This window comes from Cavia porcellus, unplaced genomic scaffold (assembly GCF_034190915.1).
Source record: "Cavia porcellus strain 051 isolate PalLab524CR breed Dunkin Hartley unplaced genomic scaffold, mCavPor4.1 scaffold_26, whole genome shotgun sequence".
Taxonomy (NCBI): Eukaryota; Metazoa; Chordata; class Mammalia; order Rodentia; family Caviidae; genus Cavia; species Cavia porcellus.
The window spans coordinates 40,995,310-41,015,417 of NW_026947509.1; the positions used below are offsets into that span (position 1 = coordinate 40,995,310).

General features: G+C 51.5%; 1 protein-coding gene across 6 annotated transcripts in view; it reads left to right on the forward strand.

Annotated features, from left to right (window-relative positions):
* Kiaa2012 (KIAA2012 ortholog) overlaps positions 1-20,108 on the forward strand; it is a 120,275-nt gene that overhangs the window by 50,783 nt on the left and 49,384 nt on the right. For 5 of the 6 annotated variants that reach the window (XR_010043490.1, XM_023567003.2, XM_023566999.2 and 2 more), the window contains 3 exons: positions 7,220-7,296; positions 15,491-15,613; positions 16,625-16,795. Coding sequence is in view for 5 of the 6 variants with exons in the window: in XM_023567003.2 (XP_023422771.1) it covers positions 7,220-7,296; positions 15,491-15,613; positions 16,625-16,795 (371 nt within the window). In the remaining variant the exon portion in view is untranslated. The remainder of the gene's footprint in view (positions 1-7,219; positions 7,297-15,490; positions 15,614-16,624; positions 16,796-20,108) is intronic. The other variant, XM_023567002.2, reaches the window with a different exon arrangement.

Sequence of the window (20,108 nt, forward strand, 5' to 3'; positions counted from 1 at the left end):
AAAGACTCTAGACTGGATGCATCTCTTTATTTTCAAACATGCAATCATTTGTTTGTTTACTTGCTGCAGTAGGAAGAGCTGAACTCATAGTCTGCACTGAGCCACATTCCCAGCCCTGCTTGTTGTTGTTTTGTATTTCAAGACACGATCTTACTATGTTATCCAGGCCAACCTCGAATTTGTGATAATCCTGCCTCAGCCTGCTAAATGGTGAGATTACGGGTGCGCACCACCATGCCCAGTTTAGACTTTGAGCTTTTTAGGGGCAGGCTTTTTAGGGGCTGGCATCCCAGAGGCTGGCACAGTGCTGCCCACATTTCCTAGGTGTTTGCAGTCTGAAAGAACTCAGCTGCCATTGGGGTGAAGAGGTCTTTTCCAGGCTGGCCTGAGAGCCTGCTCACCATGTACAGCATTGTCTCTGCGGGAAGGCACATCACAGGCATCATCCTGCACTGGCACAGACGCCCCTCTCAGGATCCAAGGTCTACAAAGCTTGTTTGTGCCCTGGAATCACTTGATGACCTTAACAGAACAATCCTGAGGTTTCTGGGTGTGACAGTCCCCACTTGTTTTTAAGGAAATGAAAACAACAGTGAGGTGAAAATGCTAACACTCTCTGGAACTGAGCTCGAAGAGTGCAGAGGACCTGTCCTGGTCCTCATTATGGTCCAGGGGGTTTGTATCTATAATCCCATGGAGATGTTATTGGAACTCCAATAAATTAATCCCAATCTACCACTTCTAGTACAACCCATGGTGAGAATAGAGACACTAAGACATGTTTATAGTTATGGGGAACCCAGGGGGTCCTATGTCCGGCCAAGATGGGATCACCAGAACAAGGACCTCGATCTAGAGCCCAACCTGGACTTTATTAACTCATGAAGAAGAAAGAGGCTTGAGGATGAGTGACTGTGAGAATGGCAGGAAACACATGAGTACTGTGAGCTGGGTTCGGTAGGAGGCCTGAAATCACCTCTGCAATATACAGAGAAGGATATACTGAGAGACCTGTCTGTATAACACAATTGAGGTAGCATTTAATGTTTTCAGGGTGGTGCTGCAGCTCTGATGTGCAAACTTCTTCTGCCCTGGAAAGTCACAGCCTCTCTTCTCAAGGCTGAACCCAGCTGACAGCCCTGACAGTTGGGGGAGCCACGGGGCAGGAAACAGACTGTCATCATCTAGCTTCGAAGATTACACATCAGCACCTCAGTCAGCCCTATTTACATTGCTGAAAGCCAATTGAGGGGAAGAGGAAATGGCTTAGCCAGCTCTGCACATATCAGTACCTGGAGCCAGGGGCAGGTGTAGCCAAGGTAGAGACAACTACTCCTTGTTCATGGAGTGTCACACGCCCCTTCTTTGTTTTAAAGAAACTGGAGCAGGGTCAGCCGTGGTGGCCTCTAGTCATCTCTGGGTTGTGAATCCTCTATGACAGACTTTAATGAAAAGAATTATAAAGAAGAGAAGGAGCACACTAGTTCCAATATGAAACCAAGAGTGAGCCTTGAGATATGCAAATGGATTGAATTATTCCAGAGCATCAGCAAACTTATCCCAGTCCTTAACTTGGGTAGGAGTTGCTGCCCGTTGTGATATAGCGCTTGTCTCTGTAGAGCATCTGTATCCATAGTAACATTTTGATGGACTGCTCCTTATATATGTTTTTTCATCATTCCTCAAGGATGCAGGCTTTGTTGTATGGTAATGGGATGATACAAAATGACACTTGTAACCACATTATAATGACACTTTAAACCTCTTACCAAATATAAACTTTTAATTTGATCTCCCGTCCAAAGGACTGATGTTTTTAGAATGCTCACTTGGGTTAGTAACTTTGTACCTCCACACAAGAGCAACTTCACACATCTGTCTCTAGCTGGGTGATGCATGCACTCATGGTGATGCATGCACTCAGGAGGCTGAGGTTGTAGGAGCACCTCTAGTCCAAGGCCAGCCTGAACTGCAGAGTAAGACCCTGTCTCAAAAAAGCAAGCAAAACAAAACAAAACACAGACATCTACTGCTCAGAAACACCTTGAGAGCCACCCCTTCTTGCTTTCTTTTAGGTCATTTTGTGTCAATGAATATTTTTAGAGAAAATTGGTAGGTTTCCAAAAACATTAAATAGATGATGGACTTTGTGGGTATTTTGTTAAGCTTGAAAGTGAGTTTCAGCGACTTGAAAAATAACTTGTAAAGAAACAGAGAGACACAAAACAATTTGTGCATGAGGCCAATATCACAAAATTACAAGCGGGGAGACAGACAACCATCACTAACCGAGAGGGCCAGGGCTCACGTCAGCAGCACATACACTGTGCACACAGGCCGGCCGACCCAGCCCCCGGCACCCATGCTGCAGTGCTACACTGTGTTCATGGTGACACCTGCAGAAATAGCTCTGTGTGGCTATGTTTGATAAAGAAGAGCTGTGACGTGTGCACATGTGCACATGTATCCATGTACATACCCACACACATGCACAGACATGTACATGCAAACTCATGTACATGCACAGATACATACACATGTATACACATGCAGATCCGCTATGTGCACATACACAGAGAAGGCAGTTGCAGGGGCTGCTGATGACAGTAAGAGAAAGCCATGTTGTCTAACAACTTGATGCAGCTCTACTACAGAAACGGTCTTTTGTTTTCTGAATATTTTTTTTGAGACAGGGTCTTGCTGTGTAGTCCAGGCTAGCCACGAACTCACTGCATAGCCCAGGTTACACTCTAATTCCTGACCTTCCTGCCTAGGCCTCCCAAGTGCTAGAATTATAGGCACGCACCATCAGGCCCAGCTTCTAAAAGAATAGTTTTATAAATCACCGTAAGCCTTTCTTTATCCTCACTACTAACAGTCTAAGAACGTGCCACTTCTCAACACAACATTGGTTTCACTGGGAACACGATATACACCAGGGGATCCACAAATCTCAGCTCCTAAAACCTCATGGTCTGTCACGCACCCCATGTGTGGTATTCACAAAGGCCAGGGCCTTGCCGCGTATTTGGCTCAGGGCCTTTTAAGGCTGGGGTGGATTTTAAAATTGTATATAAGAGAGATGGGGAGAGAGAGCTATGTTTGTGAACTATAATAAAAATTTAAAATATTAACTTTTCTTCTATAAGAGTGGTCAAAAAATTACAACTTTGGTTAACCTATAATCTAGAAATACTCTTTCTGTTTCAGCACCCTTCAAGTATTTTGTTGTCTTCTCACCCAAAACAGCCGTAAAGAAGCACGAGGCTCTCCTGATGTGCTTTTCTTCCCCACTGGCCTCTGTCACGCTCGCTTCTCCCACACATTCTCTGCAGCCTACGCATCTGGCTGCTGTCTATTCCCTGAAATTCCTCACTTGAAGGTTAACACAGCCGTGAGCATCAGAACATGTTCAACACAAGGAACCACTGTGTTTACCAAGTACGAAGAGATGCCTATTTGCTCATTCATTCAAATACTTCACCATCCACTATCAACAAGAAAATTTTCTTTGGGATTAGGTCACGCCATACAGTCCACACTGACTTTGCTAGGAAGCCCAGGCTGCCCTCAGACTCACACTGATTATCCTGCCTCAGCCTCCTGAGCAACAAGTATGTCATAGGCACAAGAACAGCGTAGAGACAGCTGGTGCCTTGCAGCCCAGCATGTGGAATCGGTTGAGGTCTATGGATGAGCAACTCCTAACTTGGCCTGGGGTTGGAAATGCTTTGGGACAGACGGCACTTGAGTGGAGTTTCTAAGGGTGACCACAGGAACTGCCAGGCGAAGACAAGATAACCTGGGGAAAACTTGGAGGACCAGGCAGCAGGAGCCACAGGACCAACCTGCAAGGAGGACCCAGGTCACACGTGGCAGGAGCGTGAGGGGTGCACAGGAAGCAGGCAGGAACTAGAGTGGGAAGGCAAAGGGCCGAGGGTTCTGTGCGTGCAGGAGCTGACACAGCCAGGTTTCACTCTAAAGGAACGGCTGCCCCCTTCCGTGGAGAATGGATCAGCCTCCATATGAGCAGAGGCACGAGGACCGGAAAGAGGCCGGGTGTGTGGTGTTCACGAGCACGTGACCAAGACCAGCATTCTCTAGAAAGCTGATGCCACAGCCTGCATTGATCGGCAGCTCGCTCTGCACATGGATCCCCTCCCATGTTCTTCTGCCCAAGTCTCCTAGCGAGTCCTGTGCTGTGTGCAACGGGAAGGCCTCTAACGCAGCTGATACCTCGTGGCTACACAATTCAGATTTCAATCCTGTCGTCCAGCTTGGCTCCATTTGGGGCTTGGTAGACTTCCACGCACCTTCGACTTCTCCATAAAAACAATTTATGAGCTTTTGAGAGAACTTGGCATTACCAAAACTAAAGCCAGACCCTGGAGACCTAGCCGGTCTTGGTCAAAGAAGATGTAAGTAAATAAAAGAGCTGCTTTCAAAGTGGAAGGAAAATACTGCCCTCACTTTTGGGAGGCCCTTCCAGATTTAAATTTAGACCAACTCAGATTCTCTCAATCCGCGTGCCTGGCTGCTTAGTGGGACCCCCGGGCACATGTTTGACCCTGAGATCTTTTCAGGTCTCCAACAGCTGTTTGCTACGCCTTTCTCACCCTCCTCCTAATCCAGGAAGATGCAAAGGGAAAATGTGTAACATAAATAGAGTTTTAAATCTTGTCCCAAGAATTTGATAAGGACAATACCAACAGGCCATCTTAGGTCTTGGTTTCCTGCATTAAACAAGCAGATTAAAATTTATTGTCACATTACAAATACTCTACAGATCAGACATGCCAAGTCACATCATATAAAATAAAGTATTTTTAGATTTTCTTATTGAAAGGTCAATGAGACCACAATTATCCTTCTTTTTATAGTTATGTTTATATTGGGGGAAATTTATTTTAATAATCTGGAATTTGCATTTACATTTTCCATTTATGACCAAAACCACAAACCCATGAAAGTGCCAAGGCTCCTGTTCAGGCTGGGGCCAGCAGCCACAGACAGCAGAGGCCACGCTGCCTGCAGTGTACACATCACCACCTGGACACGACAGGCATAGGGCAAGGGGTCCAAAGTACAAAGGGTCCCTGAGAACAGCGACTGGGAAGAGACCCTCAATGTACGGAGCAAGACCCCTGCCGGCAGATGAGCAGCCATGGCCCTGGGGCCAGGGGACACTGGCCTGTGACAGCCCACAGGCCAATGCTATGGCCTGGGCTGGACATGCACCCATGAAAGAGCCAGGTGGCTGATATCAGATGGAACTGACCAGAGCCTGCTGAACCTGGGGAAACAGCCACTCTGTAACAGTGGGAGTAAATCTGACTAGATTTCATCTTCCTTTAAAATAACAATGTGCAAAGTAAACATTGTTGACACAGATTGCAGCAGAAGGAGAGCTGACAGTGCCATCACCCGCGCCAGAATCAAACGCTTGCCCCTGCTTTTCAAGTTCCGAGTGTTTGGTGAAGGATCCCAGGAGGTGAACAAGGCAGGGAGGTTTGGAAGGAGACCCTGTCTGGCAGGGTCAGCTCCAAGGTGGCCTGGTTATCTGGTGGCAGTGCTATCTCCTCACTAAAAGCCTGCAGAGAGATTAACACTGGTGTTGGAAAATCTGCTGGGCCAGGAGGTGGGTAGCCGAGCAGGAATGCATTTCTGTCGTCTCTTCAGTGGCAGAGTGTGCACCCAGAATGACAAGGTCCCAGCTTCTAGCGCCTGGACCTGACACAGTGCGTGCTGCAACAGTCATGCCAGCCGCCGGCGCTGTGTCCATATCCAGCCAGGTGGCCAGCAGGGCAGGTTCTCCAACTCAACCACAAGCCCGGCTCTTGCCTCATTATCCCCAGGGGGCGCTGCCACCCATAGCCATTTGCCGGTGGCGGGCCCACTTGCATCTCAGTAAATTAGCACGATCATGACCCAGAAGACGAGAAACCCTAAGCTACTTTTCAGTCTTCTGTCTGAAAACACGTTTACATTTCTTGACCCTTACCTGGTGATTCATTCCCCTGCTATTGCCGGGAATTCTCCTCCTGCGTCAGGATTTACAAGCTTCATCTATGAGCTTCCCTGAGCTCCTTCCGAGCCGCAGTGACGTGAGCTGCATGGCCCTAGCTCTGCCAGGCCAAGCCCTAGCAGCTGCGCAGGGAGCCAACAAGGCGGAGGCCAGCGGGAGGCACAGAGGACAAGCACAGAACCCTGCTCCTGGCTGCCAGTCTTGCCCCATCCCAGGGCACAGCCACAGAAAGCCACCAACTGGGCCTCAGTTTCACCCAAGCTAATTTTAAACAGAAACATCCTAAGTTTCTGCCAAAGCCTGGAGAGGACAGCTGAGAAGCTACTGGAAAGGGAGAGCTGGCCTGTAAAGGGTGCCTGTGGGCTTCAGCTCAGAAGGTGGCATTGGCTGGTGTTTAAAAGATCGCCAGGTATAAGGAGAAGCTCTCATCGGTCATCATTGGTCCCATAGCAGAGACTAAAATCCTTGTCAGTGGAGCCATGTGCTTAGCCAAATGTGTTCTTTGAATATTCCATTATGAGTACTATGGTTACTTCCTGGGGAGGAGGGGAAAGGAAAGCAATCCTCAGCCTGGGGAGTTTTTGGGCCTAGGCAAACCCTTCCTCCAGGTCTCCACAGTTCTCCAACAAGGGGTGAAGACGGCTTCTCCAGCCCCGCAGGCCTTGCACCTGGAGCGCCCTGGTGATGCCAGCTGCCAAGGGCACCTGCTGCGCAGGCTCCAGGCTGTCAGAGCCTCACCCCACCCCGGCAGGTGCCGCCCATCCCGTTAGGAGACAGAAGGAAGTCTCTGATCTCCACCTGGAAGCTCGAAAGCGTTCTTCTACTTCCGCAGCGTGTGATCATACAAAATTTATATTCAACAGCATCAGCAGATTTTTCCCATCAATATTTCCTTTTTAATTTCAGTTTTATCTAATTTTAATAGCACAAAGAAGTTCCTTTTGTTCTTTTAAAGAGCAACAGAAACAAGAAAAATCTAAATGTGAATCTGAGGTCTTCCAACCACATTTAACGTGGTGTGGAATCTGCGCCCACGGTGCACAGGGCCTCACCTGCGGTGCGGGGAGAGCGCCGGAGGGGAGGGTGTTGGTAATACACGTCGGAGCCAGCTGTGCCGCTTACAGGTGCACACAAACCCTAGTGAGACTCGGTTCTGACACCCGCAATGCTTTTTCTTTCTGATTCCTACCACAGCTAATGCTGCGTCCGGGACCGGTCTTCCCAGGCATCTTCGCGGGAGCTCGCCTTTGACGCGCACCGCAGAGAAGCAGGTACAGGGCTGACCCTGGGTGTCGGATCTTGCGCTCTTTCTCAGCTTGCTGTGTGGCCCTGGGTGGGATTGTGGGCCTCTCTGAGCCTCAGTGGTCTGATCAGTGGCCAACTGGTACACAGCAGACTCAGAAGGTCTCCAAGGCTGCGGCAGCGCCAGCTCTCCGTTGAGTGAGACGGGAGCCTTTGCCCGACCTCCGCCAAGCGGAGGGGCGGAGGAAGGCATGGGTCTGGTTCCTAAAGGAAACACGTCAACCCTGGGCAAAGTCTGCAAGGACGGCCGCAGAGGAGGAAAAGGCTTCCTCTGCACAGCGAGGCTGTCTGTTAGTGACCAAGCATGGATGTGAGGACTGTTGGCAAGTCTGTCCTTCCGTGGATGCTGGGGCTGGGGTTGGCTCATTCCCAGGGCAGGACGGAGGCAGCGCGCAGCTCCAGCTGCGGGGACCCCAGGATCTCCCCACGTGTGACCACCCCTGCTTGGCCTCCTCTCCACCTCCTGGCCCAGCCCTGGCTTCCCGGGCCACACGCCTGCGCCACTACTCAGTAAAGACAGCAATAAAAGTGGATTCAGGTGTCCCCGGGGTCACACAGCTGGCTGCCCCCTCCGCTGCTGAGAAATTTTAGCATCCACGTTGACATGGCTTTGAGGGCCTACTTTCTTTTTTTGTTTCTATTCTTTTCTTGTTTTGTTTTGTTTTTTGTTTTTAACTTCCCATGTAGTTCAGGTTGGCCATGAACAACACTATGTAGCCCACCAGCAACCCTCCTACCTCAGCCTCAGGAGTCCTGGGATTGCAAGCATGTTCCATCTTGCCTAGTTTCTAAATGCCTGCTTTGCAGACATCCGTTATAAAAGGAGATGTAAGAATCTGTGGCCAAGGACGCTATAATACGTATAGTTTGTTCTTTCCCCGACTCAAGGCCTGGTCAGGGTGGGGCTGTACTAGAGTGAATACAAGCTTGGCGGTTAGTGAGCACTGCGCGGGCCAGGGGTCTGCAGTCTGATCCAGGGTCCCAGGGCAAGTTGTCCCCTGCGCCCCGCGGGAACAGCAGGCTCCGTGGGAGGGACAGGGAGCCGGGGAGCGGCCCCCTGGGGTATTGCCGCTGGCTCCCCTAGGAGGCTTCCACCGCTGGCTCCACGCAGGACTCTCACCTCGTGCGCGCGTGCGCTGCAGCGTGGGGAGCGCGCTTGGGACAAAGGCCACGCGCATATCGCGCCCGCCGCAAAGCGCCGGCAGGGGGCGCCCTCTCTCCTGCCTCTGCGGATGCGGGACCCACGGGATGCCGGATCCGCGGGACACGGATGCTCTCCTCTCTGACCGCCAGCCAAGGTCCCGAAGGGAGCGTTTTCAGTCTCGTCATCCCCAGAAGCCACCGAACTGGATCGAGCCGTCGGGATCAGTGGCAGCAGGGGACGAGCAGCGTGGGCACGAGCCGGGGAGAAAACTGCAGAGCGGGCGGCGGGGCGCGGAGCCGGTGTGGCCCAGGCGACCCTGAGACTCCACGGCCGTGGACGGGGCTCCGCCTGTGCCGGGTCCTGAAGGGGAGACTGCGCCCCACTGCGGTCCGAGTCCCCGGCGGTGCGACTGGGACCCGTCCAGGCGCCCTGCAGAGCAATGCGCACCCTGGTTCGCTCCCATGAATCAGCGGTTCCGGTCTGGAGCGGTGGCTGAAGGGAAGAACTCGGCAGGAGGGAAGAAGGTGGTGAAGGTGTCCGTGGCGACGCTATCTAGCGGAAGGAGTGGGGCGAGCCTGGGAGGGGGGCCCGAGGGATCGTGACCTGGCCGGCTAATGGGCGTCAAACACCAAAGGAGTCCGTGTCAAACACCAAGGAATGCACACTCAGAAACCGGTTTAATATTCGTGGCCCTGCACAGGGCTTCGTAACATTGCTGTGTTTTGAGCTGGATGCAGGAATCAGCGTCATAGCACCACCCTTCTTTTCTTTTCTCTTTTTTTCTTTTTTGTCTGAGACAGGGTTTCACTATGCAGTTCAGGCTGGCCTTGAGCTCTTTTTGTAACCCAGGCTGGTCTCAGGTTTCCAAGAGCACCATCATTTTTAAGCTACTGCTTTTAATTTAGGATATTTCACACTGATTGGGTTTTCTTTAGGCTGTTACTGAATGTGACCGCTAGCATCTTACCTTTCCCCTCTGACTCCGACCCTGAGAGACAAGAGATTTGCCTCTTGTTCTGAAAAGTTAGGGCCTCAGTGGGAAGGGCACAAGGGGTAGAGAAGGAAGGGCAAAGTTTTTTTTGTTTTTTTTTTTTTTTTTTAAAGAAAAAAGTGGAAGAGAGCTTTTGCAAATGGGAGGGGACGCATGTTGAAACAGAGAGAGAGGGGCGGGGAGGACACAAGGGCTGAGATGTGTCACAGGCGGGCTGGATGAGCCACACTAACAGTCATTGCAGTCGGCTGCAAATGGGGACTCGTACATTGATTTTTAAGTTAGGGTCTCAAGTACGAAACTCTGTCCGTGTAGGGGCATCTGTGGGAGTCAGGGACAAGAGCACCACTGAGCCTCTCATTAATGGTGCAGTCAGGGCGGAGGTTGTCCTCAGATAGCGACAGGAGCAAGCCTGGCCCTTCAGCAGATTTCCCCAAGAATCAGTGTCTCTGCTTCAAATACGAAAGCAGCGCCTCACCCTCTCCTCCTCCTGAGTCCCTCAAGTGCCAGCTGCAGGGGTGAACAATGGATTCTGCCTTTGTCTTGGGTGTTCGGTTGCTTGTGGGGACTCAGAACTTTGGGCACCCTCAAGGCCTGTTACCCTGGAATAGTTTCTCTTTCCCACTTCCCAGAGCTGCTGTGGTTTCTGCCCGTACTCTCTCAAGTTCAGTCTCCCTGAGTTTCCCACAGTATAAACTCACGGTGGGCCTTTTGTCCTAAACATATCCTTTTTGGATTTTAGAGAGCAGCCTGGGATCCCAGGGCACCCGGATCTGGGCTTGGGACTCTCCACGCATCCATTACCCTGGAGTTCCACAGATGGTGTTTATCTCTACTGTGGGCCTCTTCCCCCACAGGACAATAAACACCCCAACCTGTGGACACAGTTTGGTGCAAAGACATAAAAGTCATTTTTTCTTTCAATGTCCTTTCTTTTCTTGTTTTTGAGACAGTCTCCTTATATGGCCCAGGCTGGTCGCAAACTTACAGTGATCCTCTTGCCTCAGCCTCCTGAGTGCTGGGATTACAAGTGTGCACCACCACGGCCTGCTTCAGTCTCCTCCTGGACGGTACTGTTACCTGCCTTCAGTTCTCTTTCTGGCAAATGTCATCTAAAAGAACAAGCCACTAGACTTTAAAGATGGTCTTTTCTTTCTTTAGCCTTCCTGAGTCATTTTATATCCCTTGAATCTAGCACAGCTCCCAGCACAAGGAAGCCTCATTTTTTATTTCTAAATGACAAACAGTCCCAGTGTGATAGTACACACCTTTAATCCCCGCACTGCGGGGGCTGAGGCAGAAAAGACTGCTGTGAGTTTGAGGGCAGCCTAGGCAACATTACTATGACTAGACTCAGTCTCAAAAAACAAATGAGAAAAATTAAATTTCAAAATGACAAATAAGAATCTCATTGGCATAAAAGATTTCATGGCCTAGAAAGCTCAAAATCCACAGAAATTCACAGAAAAATTTTGTCATCTGCAAAAGAGAACTGAGCGTTGCTCCTTTCATCTTCAGTGCTGACATGAAGTCCAGCCATTGTCCCCGACTGTCCACTGCCATCAGCACCTGGCTCTACAGAGCCGGGCACAGGATAGGCCACCTGGCACCTCTGCGACCTTCCTGCACCCATCTAACGCCAGGTCCCTCCTCCGGGATACACATCCCTCACATCCATGCTCTTCCCCCCACCACAGTTTTATTAGTAACTTTAAGGTATAAAATTGATTCAAGGGCTTTTTGAGGATTTAGCTGACCCTCATCCTCTGGCCCAGCCTTGCAAGCAGGATTACTTCACCTGCCTGAAGCTCCCTGTACACTGATCGGTTTTTAACCACAAAACCAAGGCTTTTGTCAGATTTTTACAACAATCATCTACTCTAAGGATTCTATATTTATTGATCTGTTGACTACTTGTAACACGTACTTGTCTCGTTAACTCTTTTTTCTTTATACTATAAACAATTTCAAAGCTATGTGAAAGTAAAGAGAACAGCAGAATTAACCCATGTGCCTATCCTGGTGCCAGGACTCTGTCCCCCAATGTCCTGGGATCTCTGGAGTGGCAGTCACTGCCCAGGGCCCCGAAGTTCATTCTGGGCAGCCGAGGCTCATATCAGTCAGTCCTCAAAGCCGAGTCTCGGGCACAGAGTAGAGACTTCAGGGGAGACAGGGCCATTCACGTGTGCCCTGTGCGTACAGGGAGACCTGCGGCTCACGGGCCCACAACACCGAGTTTAGACCTCAGGCTCTTCCTGAGTGCTCTGGGCAGGTCACAGACAACCAGAGGCTCAGGCCCCTGCCTCGGTGTGCAAGACAGGGCACTCGAGGGCTGGAACCCAGATTCACCAGAAGAGGGCTCAGCCCGGCACTAGGCTCAGTCTGAACAAGAACCATTGTTTTATTCCTCTGTTCTTGCCTTCCAAGTCACAGGACTCAGGCAGGGAAAGGAGACTGTTGCCGGCTCCTGACCCGGGATACTCCCCGTGTTCTCAGGCATCCTCCATGCTTCACTGCTTAAAACCCCAGTAGACCTCCCCCTGGGTCCCTCATCCAGCTGTAAATTTTGTAACACTCATTTCCCACCTCACTAAGGCAATAAGGCCAAAACCAGGGCAGGAGAGAAGCAGGACCCGGGAGCCAGCCCTCTCCCTGCCGGCTGCCCCACCCCAGCAGAAAGGCAGCTGGGTGCAGAATGGGCTGCAGAGGGGAGGCTGGGAAGGCATCTGCCATGCTCTCCTACTGCTGGCTCCATCACAGTGCCAGGGCTGCTTCTGTTCCCTGGCCTGTCACCAGCTTGATGTGCCCATATGAGAAGCACAGCGTCCTGAGGACTGTGGTTTTTCCTTAGTGGACAGTGACTGATCTGAAGTAACTTTTCACAGTGGAGTCACAGTGTGAGCTGAGAGCCATGTCTGCTAGGCTGGAAAAGTCACAGCAGACCCACTACGCAAGGGAGTCACACAGCCTGGGCTAAAGTTCGGGTTAGATGCAGTAGAGTTGCTCCCATTTCCTACCCATCACCCAGGAGCAGGGCAGATCACTCTTCCCAGATGAACAACGGTTCTGCTATATCAACAAAGCACTTAATTAAATTGAGGATATCAATTAGAATTTGTGGTAAGACAACTTACCACGATAACAGGAGCTCTGGGATTAAAACGTCAGTGAATTATTCAACATCTCCTTGAGGAGAATGGTGAGGTGAAGCCCATTCCTGAGTAGAGAAACTAAGGCTCAGGAAGCTCAGGGACTTGGCAAAAGTCCCCACAAGTCCCTCAGCAAAGGAGCCTTGTGGAATGCCGTGACACCCGTGGGTGGACGTGTGGCCACCCGGGTTCAGAGAGCTTCCCTCTTTCTCCGAGGCTTTACAGCCAGTCTCAGTGAGAGCCCTTCACACTGGGCACATGGGAAGGAGGAAACATTCCTGGGCAGTTTCTGCCTAGGTCTGCAGTCCACACATTATCATCAAGGGAAAGAAGAAAGTGGTAAGATATTTATCTGCCATAACGGCCGCCTTGGGCTCTGGTGCACGTGCACCCACAGACCTCTGCTCCCTGGTTTTGAGAGCTCAATTGAATCGCATTATGTTTACAGTGAGACCTCTGCTCTCTGATTTTGAGAGCTCAATTGAATCGCATTATGTTTACAGTGAGATAATAATCCCGGGTTTTCCGTGGCTCACTCTGTAAAGTGTAAGATTAGCTCTTGAATTCATTAACAGCCACCTCCTCTCAAATGTCCAATCACTTCCCCAACGCCAGGTCCTTGAGAGAGGCCTTCTGTGCAACTGGAATCAGCTCCCCCAAGGCAACGTGCTGCTCTTCGTTGCTCCTTCATGGAGACGGGGACCCGGGTGTTTCCGGCAGAGGTGGGAATGTGCATTCGTCTGCTCACAGTGCAATGCAGGAGGTGGATAGGTTTTGATTTTCCACTAAGCATTTCATCTCTCCATAGATTTTTAAATCATTCCCACCCGAGTGTGTGTGCGACCGCTTAGGGGGTCGCTGCGCCCTTCCAGGCCCCTACTTCTTTCTACTTAGCCTTGCACCTCCCTCTCCTTTCCACACAGTGGAGACCTGGACCCTGTTCCTCTTCTGCGGCTGCTTCCTCTCCACATCCCCAAGAGCCACAGACTAAGAGCACACAGCAGGGCTCCGGGGTCAGAGACGGAGCTAGGAGGCTACAGCACCAGAAGCCAGGAACCTGCCCACCTGCTAACAGTGGATCCGACCTGGCAGGCCTGGGGGCAGCGGAGACATCTCTGGGCTCCTCCCAGGAGTCCCCCTGCCGGCGACCAGCAGCCTTTACTCTCAGAGGCGGAGTGGCAGACCTGAGTCTCCATCTCACTCCGTCTGGCCAGGTCACAGCTCATTCATGTGTGGATGATAACTAATGGGCTAACAGAATAAATGCAACCCACCCAGGCCCCTGATTGACTTCCTCAGCTTCAGCTTTCCAACGTTTTTCCTCCTCCTATCTTGGTCTCCCAGAATCTTGTTTATATGTTTAGGCTTTTCTCTCATATCGCAAACTCCATTTTGCTGCCATGTATTCACTGGAAGACCTGCATGTAATAAGCAAAATCAGTACTGTAGGCACCCGTGACCGCAGCCTTCGCTGGTGACACTGGCCAGGCCGGGATCAACGGCTCCTGACGCTAAGGCACAGGGCGGCTGTGGGGAGATTTATAGGTTATGTGGCTGGGAGGAAGCTCCCTCCACACCCCTCAAGTCCGACCCTTCCCCCGAGTCCTACAGAGGAGTGAAGGCAGGAGTGAAGCTCCCTTGGCCATGCCTTTGGTGCTGTGACCTAACACAAAGCCTTCCTTGGGGAGAATGCAGAGATTTCCCTCAAGTCAGTGTTATCTGATTTCTGTTACTCCAGCCAGTGATCCGAGGAAATCTGTAGAGCTCAGAAGGCTTGAAACACTTTGTCTGGTTTGAGCTAGAAACAAACACTCATTCCATCAAGAAAGGGGGAGGGGTGCCTCGCCCAGAAAGCAGATCAAATATATGGCTGGGATGACCAGAAATTGGATATGTATTTGTCCAGAAAAGTCTGTATCTCCAGCCACATTTCCAAACAAAGGAAAAAGGGCATGGGTGTTCTCTGGAATGATGATCCCTTGTGGGGACTGAAACACTCCACCCCCACGAGCAGGAGAAACACAAATGTTAGGGGGGCCAGCGGTTCAGAGGCCACCGAGAGGCAGCCATCGGAGAATAAGACTCCTGGAAAATATGGAAATGATGGCATCTACACCCAGGCGATCTCATGGCATGCTTGTGTGTGTGACTCCCAGAAACTGGTGCCCAGGACAAGAACTAATCACTTTCCTCTCTGAGAATGGGGGGCCAGCGCCCCACCAGCCTCACCCTCTGGAGCCCGAGCATCCTGCAAAGTGAGCGCCTGCCTGGCCTCCCAGCACACAGGCCAGCTGAGCCGGCCTCCAATGAGGCTGCACACTGTCCAGACACTGTGGCAACCGCAGGGCCAGAGGGTACCACTCCAGCAGAGGTGGGGGGTGGGGCCCTCTGCATTCCCAGAGGAAACCCAGGCTCCTGCGGTGGCCACTTTTTCCTTCTCTCCCTCTACGTCTGGTCCCATCCCTCTTCTTAATGTATCAATCACGCCCTCGGCTTGCAGCTTGGCAGTGCATGGGAATCTTGCAGTGACCTCACTAGCTGCAAGGCAGACCCGGTGACCATTTGTGGATCTATAGAAACAGCAAAGCTCTCACGGTAGAGGGGTGTAGGGTGGCAATGTCAGCGCTGTCCAATGCCGGGTGAGTGGCTTTGGGCAGGTCCCGACCTCACGGGGCTTTAGGATTCAATGGAGTCCCTGCAGGCCTCTTTTTCCAGTCGGACCAATTATTAGCCAGGCTTGGGTTATTCTCTGCACACATGGACCCCTGTGCCTACAGCAGTAAAAATAGGTGTTACTATTAGTGTTGTAACCGTGAAAAATGCTTTTGATAAATACTGGGGGATTTGGATGGCAGCTGGGCTTTCTGCTTCCTTCCTAGGGATCCCCACCGTCCTTGGAGGCCAAGGCTCAGAAGGTGGGAACGCCTCAAAGCAGCATGGATGAAGAGCCGAGGTGGTTGGACCGAAGGGCGCTGCATGTGGACATGATGCCACTGCTGCAGGTACCACACCTGGGGCAGGCCAAGGCTCCGGGGTAACACACACCAGCTTGGTGCAGGCGCAGCGTCAGAAGTCGCCGCACCCCACTTTTAAGGGGAAAGGAAACAGGCAGTTTCCTGGTAGCAGACCAGAAAGAACAAGTTAGGGCAGAAATCACAGCCAGCCATCAGGGACAAATCCGCTGGGTGCCTGGTTTGGGTAGTGAGGACCAGGGAACAGAGAGGACTTTGAAGCATCTCATAAAACAGGCAAACAGAATTCACTTCACCTGCTGGAGTCTGCCGCACTGCCGTTCACCACTGTACCTCAGCAGTCAGGGGCGCACTTGGAGAAGCCAACTCCTGTGTTAACTGATTAGAGGCCGCCACAGACTATTCCGGAAATCTGGCCTTGTTTTCTGCCCTCTGAGAGTGCTTTGCTCCCTCAGGCCCAGTTCCTTCTCTGGCTGAGGGCCCGAGGATGTGGTGGCTCTGCCTGTGCTGTCCACCTACCAGCCCTGGCCCATGGGAGGGCTGGGCCCAGTGCTGCCCGAACTGCTGGCCTTCCATGGCCCAGCCTTTTGGTGTAGGCCCCTCTCCAAGGTCATTGCACCAAAGGGAGCAGGGGACAAAAGACACTAACCAGGAAAAGAACCAGGTCAGACCCGGAGGACCTCAGCTCCTTTTCGCTGTCCTGAGAGGAAGGGGAGGAGAGACAGCCACGGGGAGGGGGAGGAGGAGGAGGAGTAAGGTGGTATGTGGGGCCTTGCCAATGGCTCTGTCTAGTGCTAAGGGTACTGCCAATGACTCTGGAGCCCTCGAGGGTCCCCCACTACCCCTTCTCTGGGCTGGCCCAAGCCCAGCGCTGTAAGGCGGCACTTTGATAATGAGGCACACGTGACCAGAGTGCTGGGAAACTGAGACTGGAGGGTCACAAGTTCAAGGCCAACCTGGGCAATTTAGTGAGACCCTGTCTCAGTTTTTTTACTTTAAGGGTACAGTGCTGGGGCGTAACTCAGTCTAATGCATCCCTAGGTTCAACACTCACTGTGCTCGTGGGGCTCCCACAGACAGTCAGCTTCAGGGTTCCAAGGACAAGCACAGGGAGCACAGCGGAGGACAGCAGGCAGCCTGTCCGGCCCGGAGCTGTGCAGAGCCCGCTCTCAGCATTTCCACTTGTGGATCTTCCTTTTTTGCCTGGCACAGGTGGGAAGCTCCTTCCAAGAGCGAGAGGGAAGGTAGGGGTTGAGGGGGGTGGAGGCCCCACAAGGAAGTGGAAAGAATTGTAAATCGTCACAATTGCTTATATTTCTGAGTACTTTTTAGGTGTCAGGCTCTGCCTGAGTTTTAGGTGCATGGACTCATTTCATTCACAAACTGAATGTGAGAAGTAGGTAGTGTGATCCTGTTACAAATGAGAAGATTGGGGCTCTGAGAGGCCGAATAACTCCAGGCAGGCCATGAGCTGGCAAAGGGCAGACAGAGTCTCAGGTGGGTGCCCAGCTCCAGTGCCTCACGCTCAGCAAAGCTTCACTGCAGACCCCACTGAGCCTGGTCCAGTCAAAGCACTACCTGCAGAATCACTGAGCACCTGGCACACATACATGGTGCAGCACACTCCTAGACACACATGCACACAGGCGCCGTGCACTACTTGGCAGGAAGAGTCTGGGCCTGCAGAGCTCTGCTGCTCCCTGGCCCCCTACCTTGTGCTGGGCCCTAACAGGAAGCTTCCTCCCCAGGGATTGCTCAGCTCCCTGGGCAGCTACTGCTCACCATGCCGGGCACTGAGGTCAGGAGACAAATCAGCTGCACCCTTGAGCTTCCCAGGATCCTGTGTCTGATAGGGAGAGAAACAAGGCACTGACAATAGCAATGTGGAGCAGGCTTGGGGGCTACTCGGAGAGGTGTTTGCCTCTCAGTTATCTAGCGTGGAATCCGCCTCACCGTCGAAAACCTCTTCACAGCACCAGTGACATCATTAGCCCCTTTTAGTCCAGTGTTTCTATCAGGCTTCAGTTTGGTCCAGAAAACATCCGAGTTCCTGTAACAACTGAACCATAGTTTTAAAACTCTGTTCTGTGGGGCTGGGGATTTAGCTCAGTGGCATAAGCGCCTGCCTTGCAAGCAGGCAGTCGTGAGTTTGATCCCCGGTACCGATAAAAACGAAAAAAAAAAAAAAAACAACTCTATTCTGCTTTTCAAGAAGAAATGCTAATTAACTGATGAATGCATAGGGTACAGATTTTTTTTCCCCAACAGTGCTTTTGGCTGTCCAGGTCAGGTCGTGTAACAGGAAAGCAGATGGCAGTACAGCCTGATAATACTCCACAGCGACAGGCAAGGGAGCCACGGTGGATTCCAGGGGCGCACGGGGCCCTCCAGTGCAGGGCGGGCAAGGGTAGCCCGATGCTGGAGGTAGCTTCCTGGTTTATTCCTGCAAGAGGTGCAGCACAGCACAGTGAGGTGAACCCCATGGTCCCCAGAAAGGAACAGTATGAATGTCAGTGAGTGGAAATAATACCTGGCTGCCCGGGGTAGAGAGGCTGCCTCAGGAGATCAGCTGGCCCCCAGGGTCCCCATGCGTGCCTTGCCAGGCACTCGGCAGGGAAGGTGCAGACCAATCACAAGCTGGCTTCAGGACCCAAGACTGCAGAACACATGGGCACTACTGCCAGGTAAAATACTCAGAACAGTGAGGCTTCCATTTTACAGAGCAGAGGAAGAAGAATGGGGGGGAAGAGGAGGAGGAGGAAGATGAAACCCAGCATTAAATGGAATATGGTCAGCCAGGCGTGGTGGACACACCTGTAGTCCCAGCATTTGGGAGGCTGAGGTAGAAGAATCACTAGGAATTTAAGGGCAGCCTGGGCTACACAGTGAGCTCAAAGCCAGCCTGAACTGCAGAGTGAGACCCTGTCTCAAAAAAAAAAAAGTGGCATACGTTCAACATTAAGGTGTCAGGGTAGCAGACAAGAAGGCCTGGTCCCTTCAAACACCAAGTGACTTTGGAATGCTCAGAGCCATTTCCTCTTTAAAATAGAGGTGATAATTCTGAGATCTCCACACCCACCTCTTAGCAGTGAGGCAAGAATTCCATGAAATAATGGTTTTTGAAGAATGTTCACAGCTGTCAAGGACACACCCACTCTGGACCACCCACTCTGGCCATGGCTCTCAGGGGGACCCTCGATTACTCTCTCTGCCCCTTTCGGTCAGCATGTAGACTGACCGCTGCAAGTGAGGAGGAAGCCAAGGCTGCAGACACTCGGTCATAGTGGTGTCAGGAGGAGCTCAGATTTGAAGCCGCTGGACCACGGCGCCTGCTAAGGAGTCTGAGCTGTGAAGAATTTAACATGCAAGCACCTGAGTGAGGAGCAGATTGGATAACATATTTGAGCAGGCACTGTGCCACTGAGTCACATCCCCAGCCCTTCCTTATGAGTTTCACAAGTCAGTTTTCTTTATTAAACAAAAGTGCAGGGAATTTTTGTTTGTTTTTAAAGTGTCAGTGCTAAGCAAGCAACCTACCTTTGAGCTGCACCCTCAAATCTACCATCTTTTTAATACATGAGAAAAGCTGGACAACCTTGAAGCTGCAAATTTCAAATAAGACACTAGTTTTCTTCTATCATTAGGAAAGTTAAGTTAAATTCTTAATCAAAATTAAGAATTTCCATTTGTGTACCACATGGTATGTTGCACAGAATTTCCAAATGTACTTGCCTAGAGAACACCCACAATACTTATTACTCCCATTTCACAGCTGGGGAAACTGAGGCTTAGCGATATGCCACACAGCTAGCTGGGGGCTGACTGGAGTCCCCCACTTTTCCCTCCTGCACCCTCCTCCCCAGCACTTTCTGTGGCATCCTAGGAAAGCCACCGTGGGCCTTGAACACTGCACTCAGCCCAGTGCTGGGCATGTGGCTCAGGCAGCCCTGCTGAAGTACTGCAGGGCATGGTGGCTCTTAGTGCCCAGAGAGCAGGAGTTACCCATTCCCACCCCAGCCTGGCCACAAAAGCCCACAGTTCTACTGCCGCCCTTCCAGAGCAACATAGGCCTTTAACTGCTTCCAGCTAAACCCCCGGCATCACAGATGCGAGTCTCAGAAAAACAACAAACGCCGTTTCCAAAATCCATACCACTTATAGGGGTCTTACACAGCCCCAGGGCAACACAGCCTTCCTGGCCTCCCGAAGGGTTCTATCACAGGTTCACCTCCCTGCTCCACACAGGCCAGGCTCCTCATCACTTTCCTCGAGCTGCGAGCTTGCTGTGGACAGAGCTGTCACCATCTGTCCCAAGCCTAGCACACAGCCTGGTGCAGCAGACATGACCAAAAGGCTTGTCTGGAGCAGCAGGACCCAAGTCTGAACTTACAGCCTTTGAGTTTGTTTTGCTCATTACCAACTATTACAGGGCGAGCATCCACAGCCTGAAAACTTGACATCTGAAAGGCACCAAACTCCAAAACTTTTAGAGCACCCACCAGAGGCTGCAGTGGAAAATTCCATC